Source organism: Gekko japonicus, unplaced genomic scaffold, assembly GCF_001447785.1.
Source record: "Gekko japonicus isolate JY-2015 unplaced genomic scaffold, Gekko_japonicus_V1.1 scaffold237, whole genome shotgun sequence".
Lineage (NCBI taxonomy): Eukaryota > Metazoa > Chordata > Lepidosauria > Squamata > Gekkonidae > Gekko > Gekko japonicus.
Window position 1 is genome coordinate 784,347 of NW_015161955.1, and position 16,545 is coordinate 800,891.

The 16,545-nt window shown below is 44.0% G+C and overlaps 1 protein-coding gene across 1 annotated transcript in view; it reads left to right on the forward strand.

Moving 5' to 3' along the window:
• The window catches only part of RNF17 (ring finger protein 17), a 69,067-nt gene extending 54,045 nt beyond the window's left edge, over positions 1 to 15,022 (forward strand). The window contains exons 26-35 of the mRNA XM_015429479.1: positions 1,157 to 1,320; positions 3,079 to 3,198; positions 4,371 to 4,451; positions 5,708 to 5,836; positions 7,274 to 7,330; positions 8,033 to 8,149; positions 9,643 to 9,802; positions 11,111 to 11,246; positions 12,060 to 12,249; positions 14,930 to 15,022. Of these exons, the coding sequence (XP_015284965.1) occupies positions 1,157 to 1,320; positions 3,079 to 3,198; positions 4,371 to 4,451; positions 5,708 to 5,836; positions 7,274 to 7,330; positions 8,033 to 8,149; positions 9,643 to 9,802; positions 11,111 to 11,246; positions 12,060 to 12,249; positions 14,930 to 15,022 (1,247 nt within the window). The remainder of the gene's footprint in view (positions 1 to 1,156; positions 1,321 to 3,078; positions 3,199 to 4,370; positions 4,452 to 5,707; positions 5,837 to 7,273; positions 7,331 to 8,032; positions 8,150 to 9,642; positions 9,803 to 11,110; positions 11,247 to 12,059; positions 12,250 to 14,929) is intronic.
• Positions 15,023 to 16,545: the final 1,523 nt, after the last annotated feature.

Consider the following 16,545-nt stretch of genomic DNA (forward strand, 5'->3'; position numbering starts at 1 on the left):
AGGTTCAGCTATACCAGGATCTGAATACAGAACTGTGATCTGTATTTGGTTTATGTGATACCCGAAAAATACTGACAAAGTATTTTTCGGGTATTTTTTTGGTTCGGCTATAGCCGAATTCACACCCCTATATAAGAGTAAGGGAGCGTTTGCTGTCCAGGGATAAATACCTATTTGGCTCTGTCTTCTGAGTTGGAATAGGAGCTAACCCTTTACTGCCTGCTGTCCTGGCACTAAATGTTGATGTTCAAGCCTGTGCTGAACAGTAGTTTGGTTTCACTTTCAGGTTAGAATACTGGCAGGAGAGGGCAGGGGTAGAGACTAACTTCTAAAAAGAGTGGCAGGATCTCATGCCTGTATGGGAGCCATGCCATTTCATCCTCTCAGCTGGAATTCTGTGAGGGGAGAAGTAGTGAAAGAAAGGCACTCTTTTATGACCTCAGAGAAAGTTAATATTCCTGTTATCTGCTAGAAATAACTTGGTTGCCAAGCCCTAACTTATGGACCCCAGAGGATGATATGAAGTTGCATTGCCTTATTTAGTACCATAAAGGCTGATTGTTCTTTCCAAATGTTAAGGGCACCTATCTTTGTTTCTTAAAGTGGGATGGAAATGCATTTCAGTAGTTGATACATTTGTTCTTCTATTGCTTCTTCTCTGGTGAGCCAGAGGAAAATGGGTGGAGTTTGCAGCCAATATTACATCAAAAAGTGTGTGTGCCCCCCCCGGGGGGGGGCTTTTGAAACTTGATACAGAAGCCTTAACAAAGAGTTTCAGGAAGTATCATCGCTGTATATTTCTCAGAGCATAGCTGGCATGTGCTGTTGTTGAAAGATTGATAAAGGGTGAGAGTCTGTCACCTTCAATGTGTATTGTATCACAGGGTACTTTGCTTTGGCTCCAGAAAGGTGGGGCTAATCTGATTAGGCTCTAAGGTGTTACCTGTTGAGGGAAGAAGCCCTTCCCAGTTTTCCACCTGCTTCCGTAAGAATGGTAACCCAGAGCTGCTACTTGTAATAGACTTGTAACAAAATGTTATGTTCCATGAAATACTCAGTAAGCCATTGTACAAATTACTTGCAAGTTGCATTAAAAATGATGACTTGGATGTATGAATAACCTTAACGGTCTGCCTTCCGTAACACTTTACACTAGAGCAACAATTATCCAAGCTGATGAGCGATATACAGAATAACGTCAGATGTCTGGGTCTTCTGGAACCCTACAGCTGGAAACAGGGAGAGGCTTGTGTTGTAAGAGGTCCAGATACGTTGTGGTATCGGGGTGAAGTTACAGAAGTTGGCAGTGGCACTATCAGGGTAAGCTCTGTTTTAAGGACATGTTCATTTGTGTAACGCATGTGGTGTGCGTGCTTGTGTGTTTTATTTAGGGCGCTGGCACCAAAGTTATATACCTTTGAGTAATGGTGGTCATACAATGTGCTTTTTGGTTAGCGATGAGGGGTATTTCAGTCCTTGTTCTATGTAAAATTCTGACTGGAATATAGGCTCTAAAGATGAGCAAGGAATATAGCAAAAGTATGGGGGGAGAGGCATTGTGGAATGCCTTTTGTATTTCATATTCTTGTAAATTACTTTGCCATGGCACAATCCCATTTTTTTATATAAAAAGAAGAAACTATAGGCACAGAGAATGCCGGAGGGCATACAAAAGTGATTCATGAACATACCTAACTAGTTCATTCTGTGACCTCAGGCCCGTCTCTCTGTATACGAATGAATTATTTATTACAGTGGAAAGACCAGCACCAGAGTAAACAGTTTACCAAAAACATTACATTTTAAAAATTGCATGAGTGACCTTATAATAGACAAAATATAATGCATAAAATTAATACAGAACCATGACAGACTCCAGCAACTGCACACTTTACCTGTGATCCAAGGCTCTTGTTCAGGGAGAAGAAAAGAAATATATAGTTTCTCTCATTCGCTTGAAACCTTTAGGGGAATAGGAGTAATGAAATTGTAGTAAAGTAGCCTGCACGGTGATGGGGCCATGGTGGCTCAGCGGTTAAGACGCTGAGCTGCAGACTGGAAGGTCGGTAGTTTAGCAGTTCGAGACCTTAGTGCCGTGTGATGGAGTGAGCTCTTGTCTCTGGCTCCAGCTCCTGCCAACCTAGCAGTTTGAAATCAAGAAACTGCAAGTAGAGAAAAAGGTACCACTTCAGTAGGAAGGTAACAGCGTTCTGTGCGCCTCGACGTTTAGTCATGCCGGCCATATGACCACAGAAACGTCTTTGAACAGTGCTGGCTCTTCGGCTTACAAACAGAGATGAGCACCGCCCCCTAGAGTCGGATTCAGCTGGCTTTTGAGCAAGGGAAACCTTTACCTTTACTTTTACCCTGCACAGTAAAACAGGCCCAGCAACTTCTCCACTTGCACAAGGGCACACACATTCCTGGTAGGGGGCATTCCATGATATCTTCTTTCCAGGAGTGCAGAGGGGTAGGATGTTAAATCAGGCATTCTTTCTTTATAAAATCGGTTCTCCACCAGTGGACTGGTTATTCATCCTATTCACACTTGTGCAATCAAGAGCCTTCTTCCAAGCAACTCCAGAAATACCTATAGGAATTCTAAGGAGTCCAGGGAATCACCGGTATTTTGTACACAGTGAAGTCCTGACCCATAGTTTAATCTTTTCAGTTCACGAAGTCTGAGGTTCCTTTTTTACTCTGCAACTACTGCAAGCCATGAACTGGGGATGCAGCTGCCACTGGAAATGGAAGGGCCCTGCAGATCTTCGGCACAGCCCTGCTTGAGGAGCATGGGAAAGGGGGGGGGACGCTAACCCACTGAAAGACACCTCCCAATCTGCCAGGGCCAAGAAGCCCTCACAAAGAGTCTAGTGTTTCATTTGTGTAGATTTTCTTTTTCCTTGAAGACCTACTGGTTCTTTAAAAACATAGCCGTTGTGTCACAGTCCTTCTGAGAAGTAGTCACAGCAAATGATAAACAGGCTGTGCTTTTGACCATGGCTGACATGCTTTTCAGAGATGGGATAGAAAAGTGTACGTTGAACTAGCATTTGCATTTTACATTCTTTCTTATAGGTACGATACTTAGACTTTGGATACATTGAAAAGATTCCTCAGTGTCATCTCTATCCCACTGTCTTGTATGCTGACGTACCTCCTTTTTCCATACCCTGTCAGCTCCATAAAACTAAACCAGTGAGTAGACATTTCACGTTGAAATCTACTGGGAACTCCGTGTAGTATATGTGGAGTAGAGAAACAATCATGTGCAACAGTGGTCCTTCCTGTTGTAAGCTCCAAGGTGTTTTGGGATTCCTGGAGGTTGGAATTGGCTCAGAGGCAAGCTCAGCTAAGGTCTTACAGAAAAGTCTGTAAAATAATGGGGCCCAATAGTGTTTACAAGGTTATCTCCTGAAGTGGGAGCCTTCTTTTCAGCAGTGCTTTTACACCAGCAGGCTCTCTTGGGAGGCATCATAGCAGATTTATAAATAAATAGCTGTGGGTTACCTGCTGCAAAACATGTAGGGCTATATTTACCCTTCCAATATACCGCTCTGCGCACACTGTGTCATCCATCTACTTTTTCATACTGGCAGCTATGGAGAATTTACATGTGGTAGTGGTGAGAATAGTGGGATCTTGCTCACCGTGCTTGCCTCATGTCTTGGAAATACAGGCAGATGATACAGAGCCCTCTCCATGTGATTTTCTCTAGCAGAAGAGGTGGCTAAAGATTGGGTGGATTGGATGCCTGGACCCTGTTTGTGTGATTCCTTAGCATCCTTTGGTGTAGTGGTTAAGTGCGAGTTTACCACTACAGCAAACTTTGGTGTAGTGGTTAAGTGTGTGGACTCTAATCTGGGAGAACTGGGTTTGATTCCCCATTCCTCTGCTTGCAACTGCTCGATAACCTTGGACAAGCCCTAGTTCTGTCAGAGCTGTTCTTGACAAGAGTAGTTTCTGTCAGAGCTCTCTCAGCCCCACCTACCTCACAGGGTGTCTGTTATGGGGAGGGAAAGGAGTTTGTAAGCCGCTCTGAGACGCTGAGTGAAGGGCGGAGTATAAATCCAATCTCCTCTTCTCTTCTTCTTGTTATGAGAGAAGCAGGCTAGATAGTGCTCTCAGTCCAGAGGTGAGGGAAGGAGTGGGGATAAGCAGCCCAGGCTGGGATCAGTGAGACACTTGGATAGCTCGGGAGACGTTGATTCACAAGGTGGAAAATGCAGTTGTATTCTCCCCCCCAGGGATTATGCCGAAACCGCTCTGCCTTTTTGATAGGGCCATCCCTAGCTGAGATTACTTTGACCTGGTTTTCCATACATCCTGATTTGGGTTGTGTTTATTTTTCTCCCTCTTTTATCTTACAGGTTGGAAGTACTTGGCAGCAGGACGCAGTTGAGCTCCTCCAAGAACTACTTACAAAGAGACTTGTGTTGATACATATTGAGGTGGGCATAAAGACGGGACTGTGTCGGTGTACAAGGCGCTGCCTCCTCTTCCATGAAGCTGCTGATTACATATACATGGGAATGAACACTGAAGAGAGCACTAGAAAGTTGTTTCCAAACTCCTCTTTTTCTCAGCTGTCTGCCAGTGTACTGTTTCACATAATACCCAAGGGTGAACAATATAACTAGTACAGATCGGGGCTGGATGTGATGGGGGCAGCTGTAATATGCATCTGTTCCACTCACATATAAAGTGCTGAGTAGGGGAATCTTGCTTTAATGTAAAGGGGGGGGATATGGATGATGGGAGCTGAATTTTCTGCCATCCAGTGTCTTCCCTCCCTGCTCGCCATTTTTAAAGTACCTGTCCTGTCCAGCCCTGGTATCTGTTCCAGGTGAAGCCTTGGGCAAAGAAAAGGAAGTTGGTTGGCTCCTTTCATCTATGTCTCCTAAGATCCCATCTTATATTCTACATCAACAGGGCATATGCATGGATGTGTGCCTCTCTTTGTATTCCATAATACATTGTCTCACTTCTTGGTAAACAGATGTGCTCATTTAGTGCCCCCCCCCAATCACTACCTTACCTGGAACTCAGCCAGTGTCAGCCTTCTGCCCCTGCTGTTGGGACTGAATTGTACTACATGACCATACTCTGGAGGCAGTTGCTCTGTGCTTCCAGCTCATCCTTAATACACAAAACCAGGAGCCCCCGGCATTCTCTGTGTCTGTTGTTCTTGGTGCATTGGCTTTCTTGACTCGTCAAGTCTGTGTGAATGTTTGTTTGTTTACATTTTTATATCACATCTTTTCCTGTATGGTCTGGGAGTGGTTTACAATAAGGCATTCCACAGTAAACAGTCAATAAAACACACCTAAAAATTAAAATAGCAGCAGCTACTCAAATACAAACAGATTCATAAAACATTAATAAGTATAAATCAATTCCCAGTCAACCGTTACCAGGTACAGTGGAAGCAGTTCCACAAAATTAAACCAAAGGCCTGATGGATCCGAATTGCCTTACATGCCCTGCGGAATGCAGGAAGATGCCGCAGATGGGAAACTGGTTCCAAATGGCAGGAGCGACAGCTGAGAAGGCCCTGTCGGAAGAGAAATGGGTGATCCAGGAGCCAGGCACCTGCAAGAAGCCCAGAGATGCTGACGTGGGGGAGGGTGTTCTGTATAGCAATTTACATCATTATAATGATAGAAAAGATGATACAGTATCATTTTGCTTGCCTTTTTAAAAACAGGAACGACCAGATGGGCCATGGGAAAATATATCTGTTAAGCTGTTCTTTAGTGGGATGTCACTTTCTTCGTTCATGGCATACCACAAACATTGCATCAGTGAAGAGGAGGATGGGGATATACCCAAACTGGTAATTTTTTTGTCAACTTTAAGAATTCTGTAGAGTATAATACAGGAGTGTTATTTTGCTGTGGCCCTTTCCTTTAGATTACAATTGTTCCACGTATCAGGTTTTTTCAACGATTGCTTTATTTATTTTATAACCCACCCTTATTTAGATACTTCATTTATAATGCACCATTCAGCCCAGTGGGAACCCAAAGTGGCTCACGTCATTCTCTTCTCTGTTTTATCCTCACAACAGTCCTGTGAGGTAGGTTGGGCTGAAATCGTGACAGGCCAAAGATCATCCAGTGAGCTTTTCCATGGCAGAATGGGTGTTTGAATCTGGGTCTCCTAGGTCCAAGTAAAATATGTCAACCACTATACCATGCTGGCTCTTACCAAACATTTGACAAATCAGAGAGCTTATTGAAAAGCTGGTCATGGCCTTACATGGTTAGTGTTGCACTAGGACGGGGAAGCCAGTATCCCAACTCCCCACTAAGCCGCAAAAAAACTTAGTTTCTTAAATTTACATACCTTGCAGAGCAGTTATGAGGGAAGAATTGTATGTACTACCCTGAGCTCCTTGAAGGGATAGGTGGGATAAAAACCAAGTAATGCCTTGCTAAATCCAGAGCATCTTCTTACCAAGTTCTACAAATGTCTGGAAAAAGTGAGAAAGACCCTAATTGCCTGTAGTAGAACATAGCCTGAATAGGGAAAACGTATCTCGGAAAACATTCGAGTCCAGTAGCACCTTAAAGACTAACAAAGAGTGAGCTGTGACTCATGAAAGCTCAGACCCTGCCACAAATTTTGTTAGTCTTGAAGGTGCTACTGGACTCTTACTCTTTTCTACTGCTTACAGACTGACTAACACGGCTACCCATCTTGATCTTTCTCGAAAAACATTGTCAGTTGTTGCTGTGGTAAAGCCAAGCATTTAACTTGATTTTGATTTCTGATCCACATGAGAACACTTAGCTCTTAATTAAGAGGAGCTCTGGTTAAGGTGGTGGTCAGTGTAACTGAATCCATTTACCCTCCTGTGTTTGTTTGAAAGAGAAAATCTTAACAGCTTAGTAGTGTGCTATGCAAGGTCTCAGTGAAACCTCAGTTTTGTGATTCTTAAGGCTCTCTTCCAAGTCAGGCAATGGAGAACAAGTCAGTCTGCCACTCCTGTGGATTCTTTAGAGAGAGAGAGATCGTCCTGTGGATCAGTCAGTTCTATATATCAGACTAGTTCTTATTCCTCTGGACTTTGTAAGCCATGGAAAATAGATTGATTTCAAAAGATTCCTTTGTGCTGGTTTTAGAATGTTTTTCAGAACACAGGGCTGCAATATTAAAAGGATGGGGGGGAAAGCATTCTTGAAGGGACTGATCTCTGCTTTATGAACGAACTTGAAACTGTTTGTGTAGACTTTCAGCAGTAACATAAGGTTAACTTTTCTTGTTTTAGAATATAGCAGTATGCAGTGATGAGCCTTTGGAAGAAAATTGTGAAATTAGTTACGAGGTAAAGTTTAATACTTTGAGAACCCTTGCTTTTTAAGCTGCTTATTACATTGGTAATTTGAATCTTGTTTGTGTTAGATGCCCATTTACTTCCCAGAGCTAGTTAACAGTATGATCCTTTTTAGTTTATTTTTTTGATAGTGGCAGTCAGTCTGGGCTGCGGTGCTTTTCTTAAAAACAATTTTATTAGGATATATTCAATTACATTCATTTTTAATTCAAACATTTCTACTTGTCCAATATCCTACCCCCCTCCCTTTCCCCCACAAAAGGCTTCCCGCAGTGCTCCGACCTCCTGCACATTGCTTAAAGGAGATGATATATGGAAGTAATTGTTACCTGTTTGGGCGGGTATGAAGCAGTCAAGGACCTTTACCAAGGAGTCTGAGCAGCATGAGTAATAATTAATTAGGAAGAATCCAGGCATCAGTTCTCAAGGGAGCCTTTCTGTTTCAGTGAAATAACATTTCACGTAAAACACTGTTATCTTAAAAGCTGGGGAAATGTAATTTTCTGCTGAGATAATACATTGATTCTCATAGTGACTGTTCCAGGGAATAGGGCCCGGATTATCATCATTAACATGCTGACCTGGTGGCATTCGGGTGCAAACCTAGGAAGTTTGGGAATGTGTGTACATATTGTGTTCCTGCCTAAGTGTCTCTGAAGCCCTGAAGGTTTCCTAATTCTTCCTTTGTTCTAGGAACTGCTGTTGTCTGAAATAGACACCCCTCTTCTTCCGCCATACACTTTCCCATCTTTGCCTGTTCTTGGAGCGCTCTTTCCAGTTAAAGTAACACACCTCGTGTCACCAAATGAGGTATTAAGTGCATTAAGTGAATATTTTCATGTCGTGCCAACTTTTAATTGCTATTTTACAGAAATGCATTGGAGGATGTGTAAATAAAAATGTTCGTTCATTTGATGATGTAAAAGACAAGAGCAGTAAAACTTTACCAGGTTCAGTAATTTGCATTAATTCATATTTTACACATTTATGACTTAGCTGTGCAAAACCTGGACAGGGTGTTAGGGGTTGTGACTGGGTGGTTACAGCAGAGTTGGTTGAAACTTAATCCAGCTAAGATGGAGGTCCTGTACCTGATCCCGGGGAGGGGGGATTGGGTTGGGAATCAGGCTCCCTGCCTTTGATGGTACACCATTACTGCGGGCTCAGAAGATGAGGAGCTTAGGGATAATTCTGGATGCCTTACTCTCGATGGAGGTCTGTTGCCAGGTCTGCATTCTGTCATCTTCGCTTACTCTTGATGGAGGTCCAGGTCACTACTGTTGCCAGGTCTGCATTCTGTCATCTTCGTTAGATCAGGCAACTGGTTCCTTATCTCCCCCCCAGGACTTGGCAATGGTTGCTTCCAGGCTTGATTACTGTAACTTGTTTTACATGGACTTGCCCTTGAAGTTGATCCGGAAACCCCAGTTAGGGGGAAATGTGGCAGCCCATTTGCTACGCAAATTGCACTGGCTCCTGATTGAGTACTGCATCAATTTCAAGGTGTTGGTGTTGACCTTCAAAGTCCTGTGCAGCCAGTGACTGACATATCTGAGGGACCGCCTCTCCCCATATGTGCCCTGGAGAGCCTTGCGCTCAGCGGAGCAACATTTGCTGGTTGTCCCCAGCCCAATGGACGTCTGCTTAGCCTTGACCAAGGCCAGGGCTTTTTCTGCCCTGGCCCTGTGGGACCTATTACAGTTCCACGGGGCCTGTAAAACAGCTGCTCTGCCAGGCCTTCGGGTGAGGCGGCTGGTGTCCAATTATTCCATCTATTGGCCTCCCTTGCTAAAGTTTCCATCTTAGTACGGCCTGTCAGGTGAAGACCGCCAGTCTGCTTTATGGCCTAGTGGCTCCAGTTTTCAAGACCGCTGTATTGAATTTGCAGCGCCAACTGTTCTTAGCTTGTAGTTTAACTTTTAACTATTTACTGTGAAAATGTTTTAACTCCTATTGTGGATATGTTGTTGTGATCTGCTCTGAGCCAGCTCGCAGGGAGGGCGGAATACAAGCCGAAATTAATAAATAAACCTAGCCTGGTTTGTATCAAGCCCTTTGATAAATTCACTGCCTCGTCACAAGTGGTGGATGTACAAGCATCCCTAATCAGGTTCAAGTCAGAAGAATATCAAACTCTAACTCCACTCTGTTAGTGAAGAACATGAGACCTTGTGGCCCATTCCGTTTGTGAGAGAGGGCAAAGGGGAAATGCTCTGTCAGCTGCGTGTTTCCTGTGAAATTAAGAGTAAGAGTACTAAAAGTACTAAAGTTTCAGTGAGATTGGGTTTTTTTTTTTGTTTCAGGTATACATTTCTGTTGATCAGTCAGAGAATTCCACCCTAAAGAGTGAAAGAGAGGACAGTGGAACTGACTTGAATTCAGACTGCAAAACTCTTAAAGAAACCTTGACTTGGTGGAATCAGAACATTGAGTCCTGTCCCTGTTTAACTGATTTTCGAAAAGGTATCATGTTCCTTAGAAACTATTAAATACTTGCATAATCTGCCTTTATACGTTCTGTTAACAGAAGGTAAAAGTTGTAAAGCAAGTCTTGGAGCAAACATCAGTTCTACCTTATAAATTCTTTTCCTGCTAATATACAGGTACCAGTATGAAAAGCCAGTTTTTCCAATTGAACGTATTTTGAGTTTTCATCCACATAATATCCTAAAACCAATTAAATAAAAATAACAATTAAAATATTACTGAAAAGTATGCATACGGGAAGTGATTTCAGCTAAGCGTACCTTTTATTAGTCAGGAACAAAGACAGCTTAACCGGCTCACAGGCCGGCTTATATTCCCTCAGAGAAACCCACCACCAAACACCCCCCCACTCCCGATAGGCTATTTACAGTGACCAAGAGACCTATTGGCCTCTCAGCCTGGGACCTAGCCCTTTCATTGGGCCTGGCTAGGATCCTACTGGCCCATTGTCTTTTGGCATGAAGCTTGAGGTGTTTGTGCCTGGGCAAGTCCAGGCATGCCCGGCCCTGTCGGGGCCTGATACACTACAATTACATATGCCAGGCAGACATGGACTATGTTTCTAAGCCTCTGTGTTTGTATGCCAAATTCTTCTAATAAGAGGAGCAAGAAACATATTTATCTGTATAAATTGTTTGTTGCCTTTCTTTCCTTTGAACCATGCTCCAGTCTGACACTTAATCCCAGGTATGTCACTGGAAAAGGGAGAATGCTAGTTGTTCTGTGCTTTTGCATTGGAATAGGTATGAACTGGAAAATTTTAGTTTGGGGTGCAGGGCAGCCATTTAACCCATCTGTTTCACTTCTGCCTGCTTCAAAGTGAAGAAAGTGAAAGCGGAGAAAGTGAAATGGAGCAATGAAATGGCTTAGCCATTTAAACCTAACAGGTGAACTGCGAACCCACGCCACTCAGCTGTTAGGTTTAAATGGTCTGAACAGCCGAACTGGACAAAAGTCCGGTAAATTTTCAGGGGAAGGTGATCGTTGGTTCAGGGGTTCCTAACTGGGCCAAGTTCATGCTGAATTTTGGCTTGTGAAGCGGTTCATGCCCATCTCTAGTTTTGCAACATTGAATGATACCTGTGATACATGTACAAGACAGCATATGGAGCAAAAGTACAATTCCTAATCCATTTGGAGGATTTGTTAATGCCCTTTTCCCTCATCTTAAAGTTGTGCTTCAACAGAATGTAAATTTGCTTTAAAGTTTGGTTGCTGAATTAAGGCAACCTTAGAAACAAAGTGTTGTTTTTTTTAAAAAACGGATTCGCTTCTTCTTTGTAGAAATGCCTTGCCTTGCACAGTACATTGATGGCTCCTGGTACAGAGCAAAACTCCTTTCTGTTAAAGAATTTAATCCCCTCCTGATTATGGTTCTGTTTGTTGACTATGGAGCGACAGATAAGTTGCCCACGAGCAGGTAAGGTTATACTTCGTTCATAGTTAAACTACCAGCAAACTTGGCTTGGGCCGAATATGAACGTGGCATGCTCCAGTAACCTTTTGGATACAGCTTGAGAGTTAGGCCTGGTCTGCATGACATGGCTTACCATGTTCCTGGTGGATGTTATGTCTGGCAAGAATATGCCTCTTTATATTAGTCGCTGGGGAGCATGGGTGGGAGGATGCTGTTGCAGTCGTTGTGCTTGTGGCTTAAGTGCGCAGACTCTAATCTGGGAGATTTTGATTTTCCACTCCTCCACTTGCATCTGCTGGATGACCTTTGGCAAGCCATAGTTCTGACAGAGCCATTCTTGAAAAAGAGCAGTTTCTGTCAGAGCTCTCTCAGCCCCACCTACCTCACAGGGTGTCTGTTGTGGGGAGGGGAAGGGAAAGAAGTTTGTAAGCCGCTCTGAGACTCCAAGTGAAGGGTGGGGTATACATCCAATCTCCTCCTCTTCCTAGAGGTAGCTGGTTGGCCACTGTGTGAACAGAATGTAGGGCTTGGTGGTTCTTTATTCTTACACAGCGTGGCTTGTATGTGGTCCCTGGGAGTACAGTGCGAATGTTCTAATTGCCACAGGTCAAAAAGTTTACATGAAATCATCATGGAATTGTTGAGATTCTTGAGATAGCAGCTTCCCAACTCCAAGATGCTTAAATGCACATGGTTAACTCTTACAAATAAATATATCAGAGTGACATTGGAAGTATTTCCATGGTCTAAACTGGCCCTGACTTGTAGGTGGTCTCCAATGTGTATTTTTATTCCCCAACTTTAATTTTCCCTCAGGTTACGTCAGATCCCTCCAAATCTTATGCAGCATCCTGTTCAAGCAGTCAAAGTTTTGCTGGCTGGGTTTAAACCTTCCTTATGTGATTCAAAAACTGAAAGAATTCCTTACTGTCCTGAATGGAGCATAGACGCATTGTGGGCCATGATAGATTGTGTTCAAGGGAAATGTCTCCAGGCTTCCTTGCTGGTAAGATTACCTTTATCCTTCTCATACTGGTCTGGGCTTTCCCCCTTCATCCTATTAACGGGTGCCTCAGGGTGGTCATCTAACCTTTATACAATGCTACGCAACCGGCCTTACTCGCACTGCTCTCACCATCTCGGCCTCTCCTGCCCACAGAACTACATCTTTGAACTAATCCATCCTATAGGAGGCATTAAGGACAGCCCTGGAGTTTTTGTCTTGCTTTTGCTGCCATCTTATTTATATTTGTAGTATTTCTGGCTTTATTGTTTTATTGTCTGATTGTTTTGACTTGATTTTGTTATATGGTGCTATTATTTATTTAAAGCTTAATTGTTGTGAGCCACCCTGAGCCTGTTTTTGGGGTAGGGTGGAATATAAATCTAATTAAATTAAATTTTAAAATCTGGTGAGCTCCTGGTGGATCCCACAGCCAAGCTAGACCTGGATGCATCCCCGTTCCCTCTGTCTTCCTAGTGGGTGACACACCCCACTTTCATGCAGTTAAGCCATGGGGGGCAAAAAAAAAAATGCTACAGACAGCTGTACCTGTTCTGAATTGTATGGAAAGAGGGTGCGTGGACAGGAGGGAAAGAAGGCAAGGGCAGATCTGCTGCTGGACCTTCTAAGCCAGGGTGTCGAACTCATTTGTTATGAGGGCTGAATCTGACATGAATGTCACTTCACCAGGCCAAGCCATGCTTGCAATAAAATGTAAAATGAGGTACTGGAGATATAAACTTTATAAAGGTGATTTCAGATGCCGAATGGCAATAGCAGGTGAATAACAATAGCAGGCTTCTTTTAAAGAATTGTTGGTAAAATTCACTTTTTAAAGGTACGGCCATCAATTCCACTTATTGTCTCTCTTAAAAATGGAATTTCTCTTTGATTTAGTCTTTAGTAAGGTCAGCCCTTGCAGCTATCTTAAGTTACACACCATAGGGTGGTGCAGTAGGAGGATATAGACACTGTTGGTCTCTGAGCATGTATAGAGTCAAATTTGAAACTCTGCAGAACCTCCTTTCCTGCCCCCCCCCTTTAGAAACAGAGTCCAAATTCCTAAAATGGGAAAAGAAACAGATTGTGGGATTTCGCCAGTCAAGAATAAAACTGCATGGGGTTTCCAACAACACTCCTCCAGAGCTGTCCACTTTGGGTAGTAGCTGTAAGCCAAATTCTGCACAGATCTTGGAAGCAAGTACCACTCACTTCAGGAGAGCCTACTCCAGCGTAGGCAAGCAGACGATCACCCCCTTTCATGCCATTGGCATTCCAAGTGTTTTGCACAGTCGTGCATCAGGCTATTGCTTTTCTCCAAGATGGGCTAAAAAGACGTGACCCTTGAGCAGTCAAAAGTGGTACTGGGATGGACCCCCTTCTGCTCCCCCTTCCCTCGCTTTGCATAGCCTTCCTCTGCTCGTCTCCTCTCTGGGTGATGACTGCAACTCAGTGGCTGTGCTGCAGGGAGCAACATGTGACACGTGTGTGCATGTGGTGGGGTTGCCTCTGGAACCCAGATGCCTCAAAACGCCTGCATCTGGCTGTGCCTGGGGGGGAGAGCAGGAAGCCCACCACCTTCTATGTAAGTCAGCTTCCGATCGACCCCCAGTAAATTAAAGTGTGGGGGGGAGAAATCGTCTTGCGGAGCTTGTGCAATGCACCAACCAACCAGCCCTAGTGGGAAGGTTTTTTCCCTTGGGGACTGAAGCAACCTGAAGTGGCTGGTTGCAGGACCTGAAGGGGTGTGTACAGTGGCGGCAGCTACGGCCTGCTGAATGCAAAAGACCTCTCCCGGGCAGGAAGGATCAGTGTGTGTGTGCGCGCGCGCGCAGAGAGGGGGTGTCTCCCTCCTTTTCTCTTTTTAATCTCTGCGTCCAGCCCCAGTAGCCTGTTGATTGCCTTCTCAGCTAACGCTCACAACACACAAAAAGACAGAGCAAGAGCATGAGTGAGCAAACAAACAGAAATTAAACTGCAGCCAGCAAGTGAACTAGCAAAAAAGGTAGCAGTGGTGAGAGAGAGGCTGGCAATGTAGTCATGGTGGTGCCAGCAGCAATGGGGGGGGGGGGCTGTGGATCTTGCTCGCCTTTGCGGAACCCCAAGCATGCAGTGTATGTTTTTCCCTTTAGGAAAGCCCCACCCCCCTTCCCAGACAAACCTGGAGGAAACTCAGCTCTGGAGAGTTCTTCAGTCTGTCCCTCTTTCTTTGGAAGACCCAGACATTGTGGTGTAAGAAGTACGAATCCAGAGGGACTCCGGTCCCTCTGAGCGGCAGTCAGCGCTCTCTCTCTTTCCATCCCTGTCCCTTCCTCCCTGGAGTGGGGGAGGGAGGGGATTTTAGCCAATGGAGAGAAGGGAGGCTTGGCTTTATATCTCTCCAGTACAGTTGAGGGAGCCGGTAGAAAGCACGCTGTGATGCAGCAGCAGCCGCCGCCTCGCAGAAGGAAGCAGGAGAAAAGCCCGTTGCTCATGGGCCAGACCCCTGTTCTAAGCCCTCTCTCTCCACATACCAGCTTTGGGTCAGATGCAGGCTTTCTCATCTACAGCTGCCTGTAAGCCCCACTAGTGTCAGCTCCCCTTATTCCATCTGCCTGCACGCAGTAGTTTTGGAAACCCTAATGTTGCTTTTGAACCTGGTGGCTGTTTTGCCTTTTGACGTAGCCCTGTGTCTTGCTTTTAGACTCATTCGCCAGATTATACAGTGTTTTTGTATGAAGCTGGATGCCTGGTTCACATGAAGCTGGTAGAAATGGGATTGGCTGTGTTAAGTTAGTGACACAAGTAAGTATGCTAAACTAAAATAGTAAGACCTTTTACTAACTAGAGGCCTTACATGTGTTTGCATTAAATATGTGACTTCATCTTACTGTTCAGGGGGGTGTTGGTCTGAAGCAGCCAAAGTTTGAGTCCAGTGGCACCTTTAAAACCAATGACATTTTATTCCTGTTATAAGCTTCTATGTGCATGCACACAAAAGCTTATATACCAGGAGTAAACTTTTGTTGGTCTTAAAGGTGCCACTAGAGTCAAACTTTGGTTTTCATCTTATTGTGATAGTTACTGCAAAACCTAATGAATCTTTCTGCATGAACCGCTTTGCAGTTTTACACAAGAAACTAGGAATTTGTTGCAGAAAATGTCTACAGCAGTGACAAACCTAGACTACTGATACGGCTATCTTGCATTGAACCATGCCCATAGAAGGACGTATTGACAGCATTATAATAGGTGTCTCGTGGGCTTAAATCTTGGTCACACATTAGGTAGTAAAGTGATCAGGAGGAAAGGAAAGCCAGGTCTGAATCATGCCATTGAAAGGAGGGTTCTGTGGAGCATCCTGATCACCTTCCACAAAATGCTTTATTTGCAGAACGGAGGATCAGGCCTACCTGCGAGTTCTCATCTTTTGACCGGGGGGGGGGGGGGGGCTGGCACTCGGCAGTTCACAGATACTTTCTGAAAGTTTCTGGAGCTGTGCCTTGAGAAGCCTTGGCTCAAATTATGTGCTGCTTTTAGGGAAAGGGTAAGTAAACAAACAAGGGGGTCAAGAAGCATGAAGCACATGGTGAAAATTAGGACGACAGGAAAGAAGCTTTTTAAAAAACAACTTCATTTGCTTGGAGGGGGACTTCTAAAATTTCTGTGCATTGTAGGCTCTAAACTCAAATTTTGTTTCAGATAACAAACCTGTTGACGAAAAGAAGAATCATACCTCAAGAGAGGTTGTTCGGTTGGATTTGTTTGGTTTTTTTATAATTTCTATAGCACAGGAGTGCTCGAAGGCTTTTTTTGTTTGCAAACACTGAAGGAAGTTCAGTAATAAAAAACTTATTCTTGCATTGAAAAATAACCTTGTGTTGAAATTCATGTTTCTTTAATGTCCTGTGTCAAACTGTCTTTCCCAATAACACGGTCAGGTAGAAGATGAGTAAGGAAGAGCAAGAGTCCCCCCACCTATGCTGATGGAGGTGGAGAAATTAGGGGCTTACAGCTCCTTATTGCAAAATAAAATGGGAACACTCATTGTAATATTTACATCCGTGTGGGGCTTCATGAATTTCATGTCCAACTCTACTATGTTTAGTACTACAACTTTTTGTGCAGGTAGAAATGCCAGAAAAAGACTGCAATTGTGGATAAGATTTGACAGTAAAAGGTATTTCTCTACCATCAAATACCTGGGTAATATACTCTTACACAATATGCAGTTTGGTTCACAGCCTCAGTGTGCAAGAGAAAAATGAATCCTGCTGGGAGGGAAGTTCCCGGGGCTGAATGCCGGACAAGGAAGGGGAT